The sequence below is a fragment of the Coffea eugenioides genome, chromosome 9 (assembly GCF_003713205.1).
Source record: "Coffea eugenioides isolate CCC68of chromosome 9, Ceug_1.0, whole genome shotgun sequence".
In the NCBI taxonomy this organism is placed as follows: domain Eukaryota; kingdom Viridiplantae; phylum Streptophyta; class Magnoliopsida; order Gentianales; family Rubiaceae; genus Coffea; species Coffea eugenioides.
Genome location: NC_040043.1, coordinates 12,751,206 through 12,770,387, shown reverse-complemented (window position 1 = coordinate 12,770,387; position 19,182 = coordinate 12,751,206). Strand labels below are relative to the sequence as shown.

General features: G+C 36.2%; 1 protein-coding gene across 1 annotated transcript; it reads right to left on the bottom strand.

The window, feature by feature from the left end:
• Positions 1–11,961: 11,961 nt before the first annotated feature.
• On the bottom strand, positions 11,962–14,732 carry LOC113782223. The gene is made up of 4 exons (XM_027328126.1): positions 14,683–14,732; positions 13,304–13,711; positions 12,824–13,046; positions 11,962–12,219 (listed from the first exon to the last, which is right to left on the bottom strand). The coding sequence occupies exons 1-4, from the start codon at positions 14,730–14,732 to the stop codon at positions 11,962–11,964; spliced, it is 939 nt and encodes a 312-aa protein (XP_027183927.1).
• Positions 14,733–19,182: the final 4,450 nt, after the last annotated feature.

Here is a 19,182-nt window from a genome sequence, read left to right as displayed (position 1 = left end):
CTTAATAAACTCAGACTTGATTCATCTAGTTAGTAAGATATCTGGGTTTAGCTTCATAAGTTTCGAGCTCATATATATGAAATTCATGCTTGACTCACAATACATTCAGGTTTTAAGACTAATTTGGGATGAGGCCAAACTCACTTATTATTCTTTAATTTTCTTAGTATAATTACTATAATTATTTAGTAGTAAAGTTAATTTGAAATCTACAACATTAAAACTACACATACACCAATACTAAATTCATTAAAAATACATAAACCAAAAATTTTCTAACAATAATTGTATCTAATTCTTTTAAAATACATGAAAAATAGTGACAAAACATGAAAAATATATTTATCTAATGAATCTAATTCCTTTTCTACTAATTACTAATAGTCTAATTATACATTGCATGTTTAAAAATAATACATTTATAGTTATATATATTAGGGTGCATATATATATAATGGGTTGGGCTTTAATCGAACTAATTCTATGTAGTCCAAACTCGGCTCACATTTTGATCGGCCTCAAACATAAGCCCAAACTTTGACCTATCCAGAATTATAATAGGTTGAACCCATTTTCTTTCAGGTCAAATGAGCCAATTTCCAGCCATCCCAACCTTATTGACAGCCCTAAATTTTAATCAAATATTAGATTAAATGATAGATAGATAACACCAAATTTGAAGTACAAATAACTTGCTCATTCATTCCCTTGTTCCTCCCACCTCGCCTAAAACAAGAAGCTTTTGAGTAGGATTAACAATGAATTATGGACGCATAATGGTCATTGGAGAAACTAACAAGACATTTCTGCGTTTGAATGTAGTAAAAAAAACTATAAGAATTCAAGAATGGAAAACTATACCAAGATCGAAACATAACACTAGCTCCCTAGCCGATAAAAGGATAAGGTAGGTAGAGATGGGTATAATAGTAACTATAGAAGTCAATAATACCTTTGTATGATTGAAGGCAGTGAAAAAGGCAAAATGTTGACAATCAGCTCAGACGCTGATGTGCTACAGTGTCAGTTATCATCCAAAATCTTGGCACTATAAAGTATTCCCTTATCTGCAGTTTAACTGCATGAAGCATCAATATATGGTAGATAGAAAGGGCAATTAAGAGCAGAGCAATTGCCAGGATAGAATTGGACAAGGCCACAGTAAAACTGAAAACAACAAGAAAAAAGCACTGCATTAATGCAACATAAGGCAGGAGAAACCATGTCAATTGCTATTGTTGTTGCCAATCTGCAGCATACCTTTTAATACAAGACCTTCGTAAGGATATATCCACTGTATGTTGTGATGCACAAGGTAGGACAAGCAACGTTAACAGCTAAAAACTTACATGATGGCTCTTAGTCAAAGGAGTTTATACTAAAAGGTTTGAGGTTCATCAGTTACAAACAACATCCCCTTACAGAATCTCCATGGTTGATCATCTAGTGTCCCAGAGCTCTCGACTTCTTCTATTGTTTCTGTCGCTTTGAGTGGGTGGAGTCGTCCTTCAAAATATCTTGCACAGCACAAGTTTTGCTACCTGTAAGAAGAAAGACAATGCCATTAATTATGAGAATATAGCACAACTTTGAAGGTAAGTTCGAGTCAAAGGAAAAGGCAGAAGTACAAAATGTTGATGTGACGTGTCCCACATCGGTAGTGCATAAGGGAGTTTCTCCCTTATCCCACATCGAGAGAAGCAAAGGAAATTCTTTTCTTTGTTACATATAAATATAGGGCTCCTATGATAGGATTAAGTGCACCACTCAAGAGAGCATTATATGGACTATTGGATTCTTGGGTCATTTAGCCCATTTGTAGTCAAATATTTTAGACTCTCTTATTTTGAGTTTAGGAATATTTTCTAAACCTTTTATGAGTGCCTTTTTGGCCTAGAAGCCACTTTCCTCTGGCTTATGTATTTCCTTCTTCATAATAAAAATTTTGCTCCTTCGTCCGTGGACATAGGTTAAATTGATCGAACCACGTAAAATTTTGGTGTCTCTATTTCTTTATTATGTCTTTGTTATTTGTCTATTTCCTGAGCCAGTCCTAACAAACTGGTATCAGAGTTTGAGATTATTCTGAGTATGCTCTGTGGTTGCAGTATAATCTGATCTTCTACACCAGAAAAGATTTTCTCGAGCTTGTTAATCCAGTAGGACCCGTTTGTGGGATCGTGTAGGGTCCGCTTGTGGGATTCGTCCGTTGGGCCGTGTAGGGTCCACTTGTGGGGTCTTCCGTGGGGCCGTGTGGGGTCCATTTATGGGGCCAATTGGTCCACCTGTAGGGCCTATCTTATCCAGTGGGCCCACCTGTGGGGCCTATCTTATCCAGTGGGCCCACGTACCTGGTGATATAATTACAGATTTTGTGGCAGTAATGACAATAACAAAGACGGTTGTCGAGAAATTCAACAGGAATGTCAATTTCGGTATGTGGCAACTCAAGATAGAGGCAATTCTGATACACGACGGAGTTGATTTGGCAATTCAGGGAATTGAGAACAAGCCAGAAGATGTAAATGATGCGGATTTCGTTGAAATGGATAAGAAGGCCAGATCCAGCATAATCTTAATTCTCTCCAATGAGGTATTGCATGAGGTAGCAACGGAGACTACGACCAAGGTTATGTGGGACAAATTGAAAGCCTTGTATATGAAGAAGATAGTTGAGAATCGGCTATATTTGAAACAGAGTCTGTATATGCTTCGGATGTCTGAAGGTACTTCTATAATCTCCCACCCTGATAAATTTGATTCCATTATTATGGATTTGGAGAATATAGATTCGAAAATTGATGATGAAGATTAGACCCTATTACTTTTGTGTTCCCTTTCCCAGTCTTTTAAACATTTTCGCGATACTATGATTTATGAAAAAGAAACAATTTCGTATCGGAAAATTAAATATGCATTAAAATCTAAAGAGCAGATAGATAGGGATATTATTGGGAAAACTAGTAGGAGTCAAGCCAATGGCTTATTTATTCGGGGTAGATCTAAAAAGAAAAATACAGAAAATAGAAGTAGATCCAAATCCAGGCATAAAAATGTGGCGTGCAACTATTGTAAAAGGAAGGACCATGTTATCTCTGATTGCTTTAAATTGAAAAATAAAGAAAAGCAAAAGGAGAAAAAGAGTGAGACCACCGAGACTAGTATTGCAGTTGATGAGAATGATGGAACCATTTTCTGTGCAACGGAAAATAATTTTAGATCTAACAATGAGTAGATTTTAGATTCGGATTGTTCATATCGTATGTGTCCCAATAGGGACTGGTTTTCAACATATGAATCAACTGAAGGTGGAGTTGTCTTAATGGGTAACAACGCTGTTTGTAAAGTTGTTGGTAAAGGTACAATCTGAATTAAAATGTACGATGGTATTGTGAGGACGCTCACAGATGTTAGACATGTTCCAGATTTGAAGAAAAATCTCATCTCTTTGGGTACTCTTGAGTCTATTGGGTGCAGGTATTCAGCAGGAGGTGGAGTTCTCAAAATCACTCGAGGTGCTCTTGTTGTTATGAAAGTACACAGATCTGGTACTTTGTATATTTTACATGGATCTACTGTTACAGGTATTGCTGCTGTTTCAACATCAACTTTGTCTGATTCTGATTTCACCAAATTGTGGCGCATGAGATTGGGGCACATGAGTGAGAAAGACTTATCTATTTTATGCAAACGAGGTTTTCTTGGTAGTCAAAGTATTGAAAAGATGGAATTCTGTGAACATTGTATTTTTGGAAAGCAGAAGAGAGTTAGCTTCTAGTTGCCGGCAGTTCACAGGATAAAAGGAATTTTGGATTACATTCATTCAGACCTCTGGGGGTCTTCTCATACTCCTTCTAAAGGAGGTGTTAAGTACATGTTGACTTTCATTGATGATTATTCAAGAAAAATTTGGGTATATTTTCTTAAGTATAAAAATGATGTTTTCCTAACTTTCAAGCAATGGAAAGTTTTGATTGAGAAACAAACAGGAAAACATATTAAGCGGTTGAGAACAGATAATGACATGGAATTTTGTGAAGGTGAATTTGATAGATTTTGCAAAAATGAAGGAATTGTTTGGTATCACACTATCAGAATGATGTCTCAACAAAATGGTGTGGTCGAACGTATGAACAGAACGCTTTTAGAGAGAGCGAGATGTATGATCTCCAATGTAGGGTTGACAAACGACTTTTGGGCAGAGGCGATCAATATGACCTGTTATATTGTCAACCGTTCTCCTTCTGCATCTCTTGATTTCAAAACTCCTGAGAAAATTTGGTCAGGTCCTCCTGCTGATTACTCCAATTTAAAATTTTTTGGGTGTCCAGCATACATGCATGTGAATGAGTTTGTTAGGACTGGTCAAGGAAATAGACAAATAACAAAGACATAATAAAGAAATAGAGACACCAAAATTTTACGTGGCTCGATCAATTTAACCTACGTCCACAGGTGAGGGAGGAGCAAAATTTCTACTATGAAGAAGGAAATATAAAAGCCGTAGGAAAATGATTCCTAAGCAAAAAAGGTACTTACAAAAGATTTAGGAAATATTCCTAAACTCAAAATAAGAGAGTCTAAAATATTTGACTACAAATGGGTTAGATGATCCAAGAAACAAATGGCCCATATAATACTCTTTTGAGTGATGTACTTAATCCTATCATAGGACCCCTATATTTATAGGTAACAAAGGAAAGAATTTTCTTTGCTTCGATTGATGTGGGATAAGGGAGAAACTCCCTTATGCACTACCGATGTAGGACACGCCACATCAACAAATCTCTACCTTGGCGTGTCCCCAACATCGATAATAATAAAAGTGCTCTACCTTCTCCGCATAAGCCCCAACGGGCCATATCACGAACAACGAACATCAACCAAGTCCAAGTACTGTTTGAACTTATAAAGTGGAAGATATTTTGTAAACATATCGGATGGATTGTCCTTGGTATTGATTTTCTGAATAATAACCTTTCCCTCAGCAATGATATCCCGAATGAAGTGATACTTCACATCAATGTGTTTCGTCCTCTCATGATACATCTGATCTTTAGTCAAGTGTATGGCACTTTGACTATCACAGTGAATAACAGTAACACCTTGATGTAGACTAAGCTCGCTAAACAAACTCTTCAACCACAAGGCTTCTTTGATTGCCTCGGTCACAGCAATATATTCTGCTTATGTAGTAGACAAAGTTACGACAGGTTGCAAAGCTACAACAGGTTGTAGAGTAGCTTTTCAACTGACAGCATAACCGCCAATGCAAAATACATAGTCTGAAAGTGATATTTTCCTGTCCAAATCCCCAACGTAGTCTGAGTCTACAAAGCCATCCAAAGTATTATTATTTTTTCCAAACTCCAAACATGCATTTGAAATACCTCGCAAGTATCTGAGAATCCACTTCACACCCTGCCAATGTGTTTTACCAGGGCAAGACATATATCTGCTAACAACACTGACTGCATATAAGATATTTGGACGAGTACAAACCATTGCATACATAATACTGTCTACTGTATTAGAATAAGGAACTCGTACCATATAATCTTCCTCTTCATCTGATTGTGGTGATTGAGTAGCAGAAAATCGAATATGGTTAGCAAGAGGAGTAGATATTGGTTTAGCATCTTTCATGCCAAAACGCTCCAAGACTTTCTCAAGATAATTTTTTTGGGTCAAGAACAACTTTCCTACTCCTCAATCTCGCTTGATATCCATGCCAAGAATTTTTTTAGTTGCTCTCAAATCTTTCATTTCAAACTCACTACTTAACTGCAGTTTCAAAGTGTGATTCTTGCCCTGGTAAAGCACATTGGCAGGGTGTGAAGTGGATTCTCAGATACTTGCGAGGTACTTCAAATGCATGTTTGGAGTTTGGAGGAAATAATAACACTTTGGATGGTTTTATAGACTCAGACTATGTTGGGGATCTTGACAGGAGAAGATCATTTTCAGGCTATGTATTTTGCATTGGCGGTTGTGCTGTCAGTTGGAAAGCTATTCTACAATCTGTCGTAGTTTTGTCTACTACAGAAGCAAAATATATGGCTGTGATCGAGGCAATCAAAGAAACCTTGTGGTTGAAGAGTTTGTTTAGCGAGCTTAGTCTACATCAAGGTGTTACTGTTATTCACTGTGATAGTTAAAATGTCATACACTTGACTAAAAATCAGATGTATCATGAGCGGACGAAGCACATTGATGTGAAGTGTCACTTCATTCGGGATATCATTGCTGAGGGAAAGGTCCTTATTCAGAAAATCAATACAAAGGACAATCCAACCGATATGTTTACAAAACATCTTCCACTTTATAAGTTCAAACATTATTTGGATTTGGTTGGTATTCGTTGTTCGTGATATGGCCCGTTGGGACTTATGTGGGAAGGTGGAGCAGTTTTATTATTATCGATGTTGGGGACACGCCAAGGTGAAGATTTGTTGATGTGGCGTGTCCCACATCGGTAGTGCATAAGGGAGTTTCTCCCTTATCCCACATCGACAGAAGCAAAGGAAATTCTTTCCTTTGTTACCTATAAATATAGGGGTCCTATGATAGGATTAAATGCACCACTCAAGAGAGCATTATATGGGCTATTAGTTTCTTGTGTCATCTAACCCATTTGTAGTCAAATATTTTAGACTCTCTTATTTTGAGTTTAGGAATATTTCTTAAACCTTTTGTAAGTGCTTTTTTGGCCTAAGAACCACTTTCCTACGGCTTTTGTATTTCCTTCTTCATAGTAGAAATTTTGCTCCTCCCTCACCCGTGGACGTAGTTTAAATTGACCGAACCACGTAAAATTTTGATGTCTCTATTTCTTTATTATGTCTTTGTTATTTGTCTTTTTTCTAGGCCAGTCCTAACACAAAAACATTTTCTTATGGAAATTTAGATATAAGGGAACTAATTTGGCATAGAAAAAGAAACATCAAGTCATGGAAGAGGATAAGCATATGTTTAATTTGATTATCCACTACAGTTGCTGCATAAAATGTGGGATTTACACTATATCTTGGCATGCACAGTCAGTCTGTTTCCCTCAAGTTGCATTCCACAATAATATATGAATTCTCTTTTGCGGCCTTCCACCATGCCACGAACACGGATTCCCAGTTTTGATTTAGGGCCTCAGTAAGCATCTCCATTAAACAGATTACTGTTTTGTTGGCTTTATGGTGTAAAAAACCATCTTTTCGCATTACCATAAGTAATAATATCTGCACAAATAAAAGAAAAAAGTGGCAAAAATAAAAACAAACACCTGTGCGGCAGATGAATGACAAAGTGCATAAACTTTCACTGATAAAAGAATATCTATGATTAGTCAAACATGTTCTACCCAATTTGCTTCAATTTCTCTTTTTAGTAACAAGTAATTTGTTATTGGTTTTAGAATAAGAAAGGCCAAATTATGTATCACATTGATAAATAGAGTTTAGGAACTCCCAAAGTTACAAAGTTGGTGCTCACTCCACCAATGTGATCCCTTTCAAATGGTAAATTATCAAGAAAACTCAATGGCCAAGAAAAAATGAAACATGTAAGATAATTGTGACGTTGAGCAAGATGCTCCATAAGCTAATTATGATAGTCCAAAGATCTCTTAATTCTTTTCTTTTTACAAAGTAGCATGTACTATGTTTCTTCCCTTTCTCACGTTGCAGCAATTGATCAAAAAAGGAAGCAGAAAGTGAGATTATAAGAATAACACAAAGCATCATCTTGCCACCTTTCTGGAGACTGATCAGATTGTCTTTTACAAAAGGCTTAAAAAGGGCTTTTAAAGTTTTTCTTACTTTTTATTCCTCAATCGCAGCTCAAGCATATTTCCTGCAGAGCTATGGTCCTAGCAGAAAATCATTCCCTTCCTGGAGTGCAACAAGAATCACATGCTGAAGCTTGATTAACAAAGAAAGATAAACAGGAGGAAAAAACCTAAAGATGAAATGCAGTTAATGAAGAAAACGCATAAAATAAGGCAAAGAAGAAGTCTTCAAGACAAAATTAGATTAGATGTTACATAAAAATTGATCTCTAATACTTGTTGGAGCTATTATAGGCTCTAGTTGAGTCCACTAAATTTAAGGAAGACTAAAATCTAGGACAAATTTGAAAGATTTGGAGATTGGTGATGGGCTTTTGCTATACGTACAAATTAAAAAATCTGAAATACACCCGTTTTACTGCAAGTATACAGGTCAATTAGTAATTTAGGGTATATATCGAGTTGATCCCACGAGAAAGATTGAACAATTACCGGTGTTACTAAAGCTTCTCTATTATTTAGACTATCAATGAATTATAAGAAATTAAACCTACTGGACTTATGCAAAATAACAAATGAAAACTCCTTAGGTTATGGTATCCCTAACTACTCATGCAAGTGCTATATTTGGATCATTGAGTACTACTATCTAGGCTAGTTATGGTATAATTTCCTTCTGCACATGAAACCTACTTTCATAGTGAATCAACTATACTTATAACTAATCCATACCTATTTTCATGGTTATGAAATTAGCTACAAGTTCATTTTTTCAATGAAATTACATGAAATTAATCACTAAAACCACATAGGTGCACCTCTACTCTTGTGAGTGTACTCCCTATATTTAGCACTTCTTGAACCAGTGTTAAATCTCAATTTTCATTGCAGAAACAACACCTTAGATAATCACAATTAATGGTACCAGATTAATCATGATTTTAAAGAGTTAAAGTACTAAATAACTTGCTCAAATAATAGCAATCAAATAGCCAAATAATAAACACTAATAATCGTAGGAAGTTCAACCAAACCTAAGGCATAAACTTTAAAGACACATAAATAACATAAAATCCAGACTTGTATATTAACCAAACAATAAAATCAAGTACAAAATATAAAGAGTTTGGAAGGAATGTAACCCTTGTCACATGAGTTCATTTCCTTGCCTTCTTCATTCTCCATCTTCCTCTTCATGTAGCTAACATACAAGAAAGGATAAACTGTCTAAAACTAAAGCTATCCTACACTAAGAAAAATGGAAGAACTATATTTTTGCAGACTCCAAGCTTCTCCCCGTATGTCTCTCCTTCAATCTTACAAGTTTTGGCTATATAAAGATGAAAGGTAGTCAAGGAATGGGGCTTACACCTCCCTTTTACAGCTGCAAAGTGCTTGTCACATGTCTGGCATTACATGTGACTTGTTGGAGGTGAAATTGAGTTTTTCGCGTAAAGAGCCTCCTTCTCTGACCACAATCCAGCCAGAAATCCGGCCATAAATCTGGCCAATTTCCGGCTAGATTGCTACAGTGACGTTTTGTGCAATTTCTGTTCAATTTCTAGCTCTGCTCCAATTTTGCCTCAACTTCAACTGAACCTTTCTTGATGATAGAAGCTGATTTAACTCTTGACCAAAACATAAAACTTGTAGCTCTTTGAGTTAGCTTTCCAATGCATTAAGAATCACCTCATTTCGATTTGTGTAGGCTGAGAAATGACTGAAATACCCTTGACTGCTCAATGCCCTGTTTCAAGCTTTGACCAATAGAAATTAGGTACTGTAATTCGGTTTTTTTGACTTGGAAAACCTTCAAAATGGATTCAAATGTCTTCACCAAAGTTGTAGATCTATCTCTTATCTTCAAATGGGTTCAAGAATCATCTCAATACGATCATCGTAGCTCACGTTACTGCCAAAATACGAAAATGTGTCAAAACTATCAAAATGCACAAAATCCAAGTAAAAAGTGATAAAAATCTCATTTAATCACTTAAGAATATTTTTCACCAATTATAGCCAAAATGATTCATTTTCTTCCAATAATATAACCAAAGTGACTAAAATTAATATAAAATGTCATACAATTATTACGTAAATTAGTCACTTATCAATTAGTTACCAAGTATGATCTAGAACATTTCCGCTGGTAAGAAGTTTCAACAAACAAAGACACTGTTCATGCTTCATAGCTGTTATTAGGTTTCTAAAAATGTGACCTAGGAGTCAATGTACAGGGAGTGAAACAAAGAAGAACATAGAAATTAAGTAAATAAGAAAAACATTTACAACAGAGTGATGTTTCAGATAAAGAATTTGAGTGGCATTTGCATCTCCAACCTTACCAAGAGGAAAAGAGACGTTGAAGACTTGTGTTTTAAACTTCTCCAACCTCAAGCTATCTTTGAGCTCTGACGTTGTGAAGCTATGTGTTCTGTAACCCTGTGCCAGGAGAAAAGAAGCTTAAAAGGAAAATGCCAATGTTATTTCTTTTTCCAACCAGAAATAGGTGACTGGGAAATATACTAGACTAAAATCTCATTTGGTGTAAGAAAGATTCTTAGACTTCCCAATTACCAATCAGATAATCTCCATTCTTGTAGAACATAGCTGTAAGGATCGAAGACAACCTAAAAGGGGGGTGAATTAGGTAGTTTAAAACCTACCCAAGATGTAAGTCACTTTTTCTAGAACTTGCCCTCTTTTTCTAAAGGACCACACAATGGAACAATTGATGAATAGGCACAAGTGCTTGGGAGTAGAAGAGATAGACAGTTTATATTGCAAGACAGTATGTAAAAAGATAGAATAGCAAGCCAAGTTTCAAAACTCCACTTGAGTTTGAATATCACTTTATATAACAAGTTTCTTCAAGTTGATCAACTTACAACCAATCTTTTGTGTACAAAGGAAGGATCACTTCCTCCTTGCCCCAAACCTCACTTGGTCAAGCAAGGAAGTTTTACAATCTCTCGAATAACCCTCACAAATCTACACTATTGAAGAAATTGAAACACACTTGAAAAACTTATCGAAAATTACACAACTAAGAATACAAATCTTCTTTTGGAGTATTCTCACACTTGAATCACTCAAGATCTGATCTGGTCTCAATGTGCAAAAGTTATTCTAAAGTGGTTGACCTTTTTCTATTTATAAGAGACCAAAAGGTACTCCAATTAATGCTGTCAACGGATAGAAGGCAGTTGAAGAGTCAACTAGCCGTTGGTGGTGTCGGACGTCCGATAGGCCGGTTTTCCGTGTCCGATTGCAGGCAGTGAGTTCAAAACGTTTTCTTGAAATGTTTAGGACGTCCGGTACTTCAATGCTTTGCGTCCGAAGTGTCGCACCGTTTGTCGGACGTCCGGTACTCAGGTGTTGTTCGTCCGAACGAAGTCAGTAAGTTTAGAGCGTGTTGACTTATTATCTTCGGACGTCCGAGAGTGAGTTCCTTATGCGTCCGAAGTTACTCGAAGGTTGCCGGACGACCGATGCAGACTTTTTGTACGTCCGACACATGCTTCAACATATGTTAGCCTATTTTGCTCCAAATCTGAAAACATCTATTTAGGAAATATTAGTAACATTCATTTGTTTTGTAATCATCAAAAGATACGGATTGGGATGAACAATCTCCCCCTTTTTGATGATGATAAAATAATGGATGAAGCAAAAAATTTAAGTACAGCTCCCTCTTACTAAATGCATCTCCCCTCTTTGCTTAAGTACAAAATTTAAGAACAACTTCCCTTCAGAATAATGTTCACCCATGTTTATTCAGAAAAGGATGAATCCCCCTCACATAGAGAATTCATATTCAAATCCATTCCATTTCTCCCCCTTTTTGTCATCATTAAATCAACCATGGCCATATTACCAACAATATTGTCCAGCATTCATCCAACAAATCACGAGTTCAACAAATCATAGGAATAACAAATTCATTACAGGCCAGCAGACATTCATCCAAAATATTGTCCAACAAACAGTGTCAGACGTTCATCCAAAACCATAGGAATAACAAATCACGAATTCAAAACACACAAAATATCCAAATATTCTTACAGACCAGCAGTGAAAGGGAAAGTAGAAGTCTTAATACAAAACACATAAAGTTTGAAACGCAAAGGATGCCAAGATCCTATTATGAACTACCATGAGGTGCATGTGCCTAGAGGTGCCTAAAATGTGATCTTGGAGGATCCAGGCCTTCTTCTAACCAGACGAAACTGAGCAGGGTCTTCTTCCTCAGTGTCCTCATCCTCATCATCATCATCCTTTTCTTCAGTTTTTTCTTCAGTTGCCGGAGCTTGTCCCTTGTCCTGTGGTTGAGAACTGGAGGCATGGTATTCTGGGGTAGCCTCAGTGGTTGGCTCAGTTCTAGGCTTCTTTCGGTGTGCATTTTCATTTTCTGGAGGAATGGGGGTACGAGCAGATTCCTTTTGGCAACGAAGGTGGCTTGTTGATCAGAAGTCATAGTCATCATCAAGCCATCTTTAAGAAGCAGGATATGTTGTTTGAGGTCCTCAAGTAAAGTGATGACCTCAAGGTTGGATGAAGGAAATTTAGAGGCTGATTTTCTGGGATGAATGGTGAAGGGTGTTACATACATTGACTGGTCACGAGGAATCCTAGGGGTGACGGGGGTTTCATGAAGATTTTTCCTCCTAAACTCAGAGACAGTTTCTTTGTAGCATCAGTGACCTTCAAAAATTTCAGATTTTTCCTTTCAAAGTAAGCCTTTGAAAACACAGTTGATGCACTCTCTTTTGGGGATTTGCCAGTAAAAGGGATTTCAAGATGATTAAAAATAGGAGTCAGAAATTTTTCATAGGACAGTTTCCTATGGCTGTCAGAATTTATCTTGAGCAGAAACTTACACATGACAAAACCAAAATCAATTTAGATTTTTTCCAGAAAACAGTAGAACAAGTAAAGTTCCATTTTATTTGCATCAATTCGGTGGCCATCAGTGGGCACCAACAAGTTTGAAATTTTGGTGAAAATAATCAGATTCTGAGGGCTAAAATCCTCCAATCAAACCTCAGCAAGAGTATTAAAGTGAGATTGAAAGTATGTCATTAATTTTGCAACATGAACGTGATGGTATGCAGAGGGAAATTCTTTGTATGAAAAGAAGTTAGCAATTTTGCCTTTAAAACCACTTTCAATTTTGATTTCCAAAACAGAGTTAACAATGTCAGGATTCAGTTCAATGTTAACAGAGTTGACACGAGAAATGAGATCAGTATGTGATCTGCCTTTCCTAAGATTAGCAAAAAATTGATGGAGCATGTCAGGATAGTAAGTGTTTGGAATAGTTAAAAGATGGGTCCATTTTTGGAATTCAAATAGATTGAGAACAGGTTCAAGATCAAGCTTATGGAATTGTAGGGGATAATGGTCCTCTGGGTGATGAAACCCTTCTGCGAGATCCATTCAAACCTTTCTCTGGTTCATCGTCGATGAACTTGGGTAGAGAAGTGGGTTCAGTAGCAGTTTGAGTCTCAGGCTGCTCAGGACCTTGTCCTTGGTGACCTCCTGGTAGATGGTTCCTCAGTTTGCTGTTCCTCAACAATTTTTTTTGCATTCTGCTGATCCCCGGAAGGATCAACAGTTTGTTTTTCCTTGGGTTGAGCACTGCTCTTCCTTTTGGCAGTTCTCTTTCCTTTCCTGGGTAATTTGGTTACTGTTACATCTGCATTGGTGGGCTGCACTGGTTCCACTGCATTGTCACTCACTGGATGCCCTTCAGATTGCTGTTCCTCTATCTGCTCATCAGATGGTTCAGCAGATAGCTCTCTAGTCTGCACATTCTGCTTTTTTCTTGCAGATTGTTTTGTTTTTCCACCTTGATTTCCAGTTTTCTTCTTGGGTGATTTGATGGAGGGTTCAATAACTTGAACATCTTCATCCTCTTCGTCACGCAGTCTGAAAGTGACTCACGGATCCCCCTATAATCCTCACAATGATTGAAGTGCTGTGGTGTTTGTGTTGTGTGATGTGATGCAAATGAGTAACAAACGGTGAAAAGTTCAGTATGAACTACAATGGCTGCACAAATGGTCCACAGAGAGTGAGTTTTTGTGATTTAGGGTTTCGGGTAGTAATTGGGATTTATAGTGTAGTTGGCAGTTAGGGGAAGTTACGAAGTGCAATAAACTCGCAATAGGTGTGAGAATGTGTCGGTCATAGTGATTTCTTGGTACTTGTTCCAGGGACAGACGAATTTGAATTTTAAACTTTGAGAGAATGTGAGGAGTTGCGTCCTAGATGAATGGTAAGAATGAATTGAATGGCGCAGAGAATCTCTTTATAAGACACAATTTTTGAGTGTCGGACGGCCGAACGAAGTGAAGCGTCCGACACAACCGTCCGAACCAAAATTTTTCTGGAACAGGAATGAAGAACACTGTCGGACGTCCGTCTTAACCTATTGGACGTCCGATAAAGAGTGACCAGAAAAAAATCTTAGAATATTTTTTCTGAAACACCCAATTTTGTTCTCAGATACACAAATTGATCCAGTGGGAGGGCTTTTGTGAGGATATCGACAATTTGATCTTTAGAACAAACATATTGAATACAAATTGTACCCTGGTGGACAAGATTACGAATGAAATGATGCTTTATGTCTATGTACTTAGTCTTAGAGTGTTGAATGGATTTTTTGTCAAATTGATGACACTAGTTGTATCACAATACATAGGCACACAATCATACACTAAACCAAAATCATTTAATTTGTTTTTCATCCACAACAATTGAGCACAACAAGCACCAGTAGCAACATATTCAGCCTCAGTTGTAGGCAATGAAATAGCATTTTATTTTTTGCTAAACCAAGACACTAAGCAATTTCCAAGAAAGTTACATATACCTGTTGTACTTTTTCTATCTACCCTACAGCTACCAAAGTCAGCATCAAAGAATCCAAACAGAGGAAGTTCATGACACTTAGGATACCAAAGGCCAAAATTCATGGTTCCTTTTAGATATCTAAGGATTCTTTCTACCGCATTCAAATGTGATTCCTTTGGACAAGACTGAAAACGAGTACATAGGCACATAGCAAATATAATATCAGGTCTACTAGCAGTTAAGTAAAGCAAACTACCAATCATACCTCTATGTTTCTTTTCATCAACTTTTGTACCTTCTTCATCCTTGTTAAGCTTGGTAGATGTGCACATAGGTGTTCTAACTTGTTTTGAATCATCCATTCCAAATCTTTTTAGCAGCTCCTTGGTGTATTTGGTTTGAATGATGAATGTTTCGTCTTGGGTTTGAACCACTTGGAGTCCAAGAAAAAAATTTAATTCTCCCATCATGCTCATTTCAAACTCTTTTTGCATGATATTTGAAAAATTCTTGCACAAACTCTCATTAGTAGCACCAAATATGATATCATCCACATATATTTGCACGATTAAAAGATCACGTGAACTTTGTTTAGTGAAAAGAGTAGTATCCACAATGTCTATTTTAAAATCATTTTCAATCAAAAAATCACTCAAACGTTCATACCATGCTCTTGGAGCTTGTTTTAATCCATACAAAACTTTTGAGAGTTTAAAAACATGATTTGGATAAATTTCATTTTCAAAACCAGGAGGTTGATCAACATAAATTTCTTGATCAATAAATCCATTTAAGAAGGCACTTTTAACATCCATTTGAAATAATTTAAAGTTCTTGAAACATGTGAAGGCCAAAAACATTCTAATTGATTTTAGCCTAGCTACAGGTGCAAATGATTCATCAAAATCTATTCCTTCTTCCTGAGTGTATCCCTTAGCTACCAGTCTGGCCTTATTTCTTACTAACTCACCTTTGTCATTCATTTTGTTTCTAAAAACCCATTTGGTGCCAATGATAGGATGATCTTGTGGTCTAGCAACTAATGTCCAAACCTTATTTCTTTCAAATTGATTTAACTCCTCTTCCATAACTAAAATTCAGTTCTCATCTTTTAATGCATCAACAATATTTTTGGGTTCAAAGTGTGAGACCAAGGTAAAATTATCTATTAGTTGTCTAGAAGAGGAACGTGTTCTGACCTTTTCAGATGGATCACCAATGATGAATTCCTTAGGATGGTTTTGGACAAATTTTCAGGCTCTTGGAAGATCATTAGGAGTGGTAGTGTCTCTGTCGTTGTTTTCCCTAGCTGGACTGTCTTGAGTTTCATCTTCATTTGAATCATTCTCTGGTGAAGCAGTGCCTTGATCACTGATTGTTAGCTTCTTTAGTTCTTCTTGAACACCTGCATCATCATTTTCACCACAACTCATGGAAATGTCACCACTAGATTCATCAAAAGTAATGTGTATACCTTCCTCTATAACCAGAGTCCTGCGATTATAGACTCTAAAACCTCTCTTATTCTCACAATATCCCAAAAAAATTCCCTCATCAGATTTTTTATTAAACTTTCCAAGGTGTTCCTTGATATTTAGAATGAAGCATTTGCAACAAAAGACTTTAAAATATCTAACAACAGACTTTTTATCAAACATCAGCTCATAGAAAGTTTTGTTTAAAATTGGTCTTAAAAGTACTCTGTTCATGGTATAGCAGGCTGTGTTTATAGTTTCAGTCCAAAAATACTTTGATAAATTACATTCACTAAGCATGGTTCTAGCAGCTTCTTGAAGAGTTCTATTTTTTCTTTCAACAACCCCATTTTGTTGGGGGACTCTTACAATGAAAAATTCATGTGTAATACCATTGTTATCACAAAATTTTGAAAAATCACAGAAATGAAATTCTGAGCCATTGTCACTCCTTATTTTGATGATTTTCAAACTAATCAGATTCTGAACTTTTGCAAATAGAGAAACAAAGTTTTTGAAAGCATCATCTTTGTGTGCAAGAAAAATTAACCAAGTGTATCTAGAATAATCATCAACAACAATAAAATAAAATCTTTTGCAACCTAGGTTTGTGGTTTGAGTAGGACCAAATAGATCAAGATGTAAAAGTTCTAGATTTTTTGTAGTAGAAACACATTTCTTGGGTTTAAAAGAAACCTTGACTTGTTTTCCAAATTGGCAAGCATCACAGATTCGGTCTTTTTCAAATTTGATTTTTGGAAGCCCTCAAACAAGTTCCTTTTTGAAAATTTCTTTTGGCAAATCCATATTGAAATGACAGAGCCTTCTATGCCACAGCCATGGGTCCTCATTTGCTGCTTTGAGATAACTAAGGCTAGAGGAATCAACTTTTTCAAGAATAACTACATAAATGTCATTTACTCTTTTTCCTTTGAGAACAGTGTTGAACTTTGAGTCAAGAACAAGGCATTCGTGCTTTTTAAATAACACAAACAGATTCCTATCACACAATTGACTAACACTTAGCAAGTTATAGCTCAAATTGTCAATTAAAAGAACATGTGAACAAAGGTTTGACCATTCTTACCAACATCACCAATGCCAACAATTATGACTTTGTTGTCATCTCCAAAAGTTACCTTTCCGCTTGCTTTTGGCTTGAGGTTGATGAACTGTGATGTATCACTAGTCATATGTCTTGAACATCCACTATCAATGAACCACTTTGATTCCTTAACAGTGTTCACCAGGTTCACCTACACAGAGATCCACAAGATAATATTTGGTACCCTTTACTTTTTGGGTCCTTAAGAGTTAGCCTTATGTCTAACCATCCATATGTATCTCATGCCATTTCTCATATTTTTCTTAACATAACAATTGCTTTTTATGTACCCAAATTGACAACAGAAGCTACATTCAGTTAAAGAGTTATTCAAATGAACAGGTTTAATAAATTTGACTTGCCTTTTCCTATGGATAGCAAACTCATTTGCATTTTGATTCAGCCTTATATGATGTGTACCAAAATGAGATTTTGCGCCATTGCTTTGAAAACAGTTTTATTTCTTATGTTGAAACATCTGACTAAGATCATCCATTCTACTTTTCAAGTTACTTTGTTCATTTTTGAGCATGTTACAGAAGTTTATTTTTCTATCAAGTTCAGCATGCAAAATATTTTCAATCCTTTTCAGGTTCTCATTTTCATTTCTCAGACATTTGTTTTGTCGAAAAAGGCTTGCATTGTCTTGTATCAGAAAGTTAATTTTCTGTTTTAGTTCCTTGTTTCTACATAGGATTCTTTCAAATTGTTGTGCATTTTTTTCAAAAATGAATTAACATCATCATCAGATTCACTATCACTATCAGTTTGAGAGTTACACGTGGTTACCTCTTCATCACCAATGGCCATGAAAGTCACTTGGGCAGATTCCTCTTCTTCTTCAACTTCACCTTCTGAATTGCAGTCATTTCAGGTGATTTGAAAATTGTTGAACTTTAATTTTCATTCAACTTTGCTCGCCTTCTTTTTCTTCATTGGACACTCATTTGCATAGTGTCCAGGTTGGCTGCATTCAAAGCACTTATCTGTTTACTTTTTGTTGAACTCTAACTTTCCTTTGTTTCTTAAGTTGTTGAACTGATTTGGGAAGGAATTGTTAGGTCCACCTTTTTTGAATCTTCTCTTGTTGAGTATTCTTTTGAAGTCTCGTGTGATGAGTGGAATATCACTGTCATCACCTTCCATGTCATCTCCATCCAGGAAGGCTGTATCATCTTCATCTTGTGAAGCCTTCAGAGCAATATTCTTTCTCACCCTTGTGTCTTCATCTTCTTGCACCTTAAACTTGAGTTTTAGCTCATAAGAAGTCAGTGAATTAATAAGAGATTCAATAGGTAAGGTATTTAGATCTTTGGCTTCCTCAATGGCAGTCACTTTACTCTCCCAATCCTTCGATAATGCATTCAGAATTTTTCTATTTTTCTCACCTAGAGAGTAATCCTTCTCAAGCACTTCTAAATCCTTAATAAGATTATTGAATCTATAATACATCTTGTCAATATTTTCATGAGGTTCCATCTGAAAAAATTCATACTTAGTGACCAGAATGGATTTCTTCTGTTCTCTCACATTCTCACTTCCTTCATGAATTTCTCTAAGTTTATCCCAAATATCTTTTACAGATTTGCAGCCCTTGACTCTAATAGACTCATTTGAATCTAAAGCACTGTATAGTACATTCATCGCCTTGGCATTTAGAGTGAGATGAGTTCTATCTTCAACAGTCAGCTCACTTCTTATTTTTGGTCTCGATCTATTAGTATTTTCATCAATAATAGAGGCATCATATGGACCTTCATTGACAATAAACCACAACTCAATATCAATAGATTGTAATAATATAATTATCCTCTCCTTCCAACTCACATAATTTGATCCATTGAACATAGGAGGTCTAGTGATTGATTGTCCCTTAAAGAACATGACATTATTGTTTATTATTTTTACTCCAAAGCCGATTGAGCTTAATCTCTAGAATACCAAGTTCTGATACCAATTGT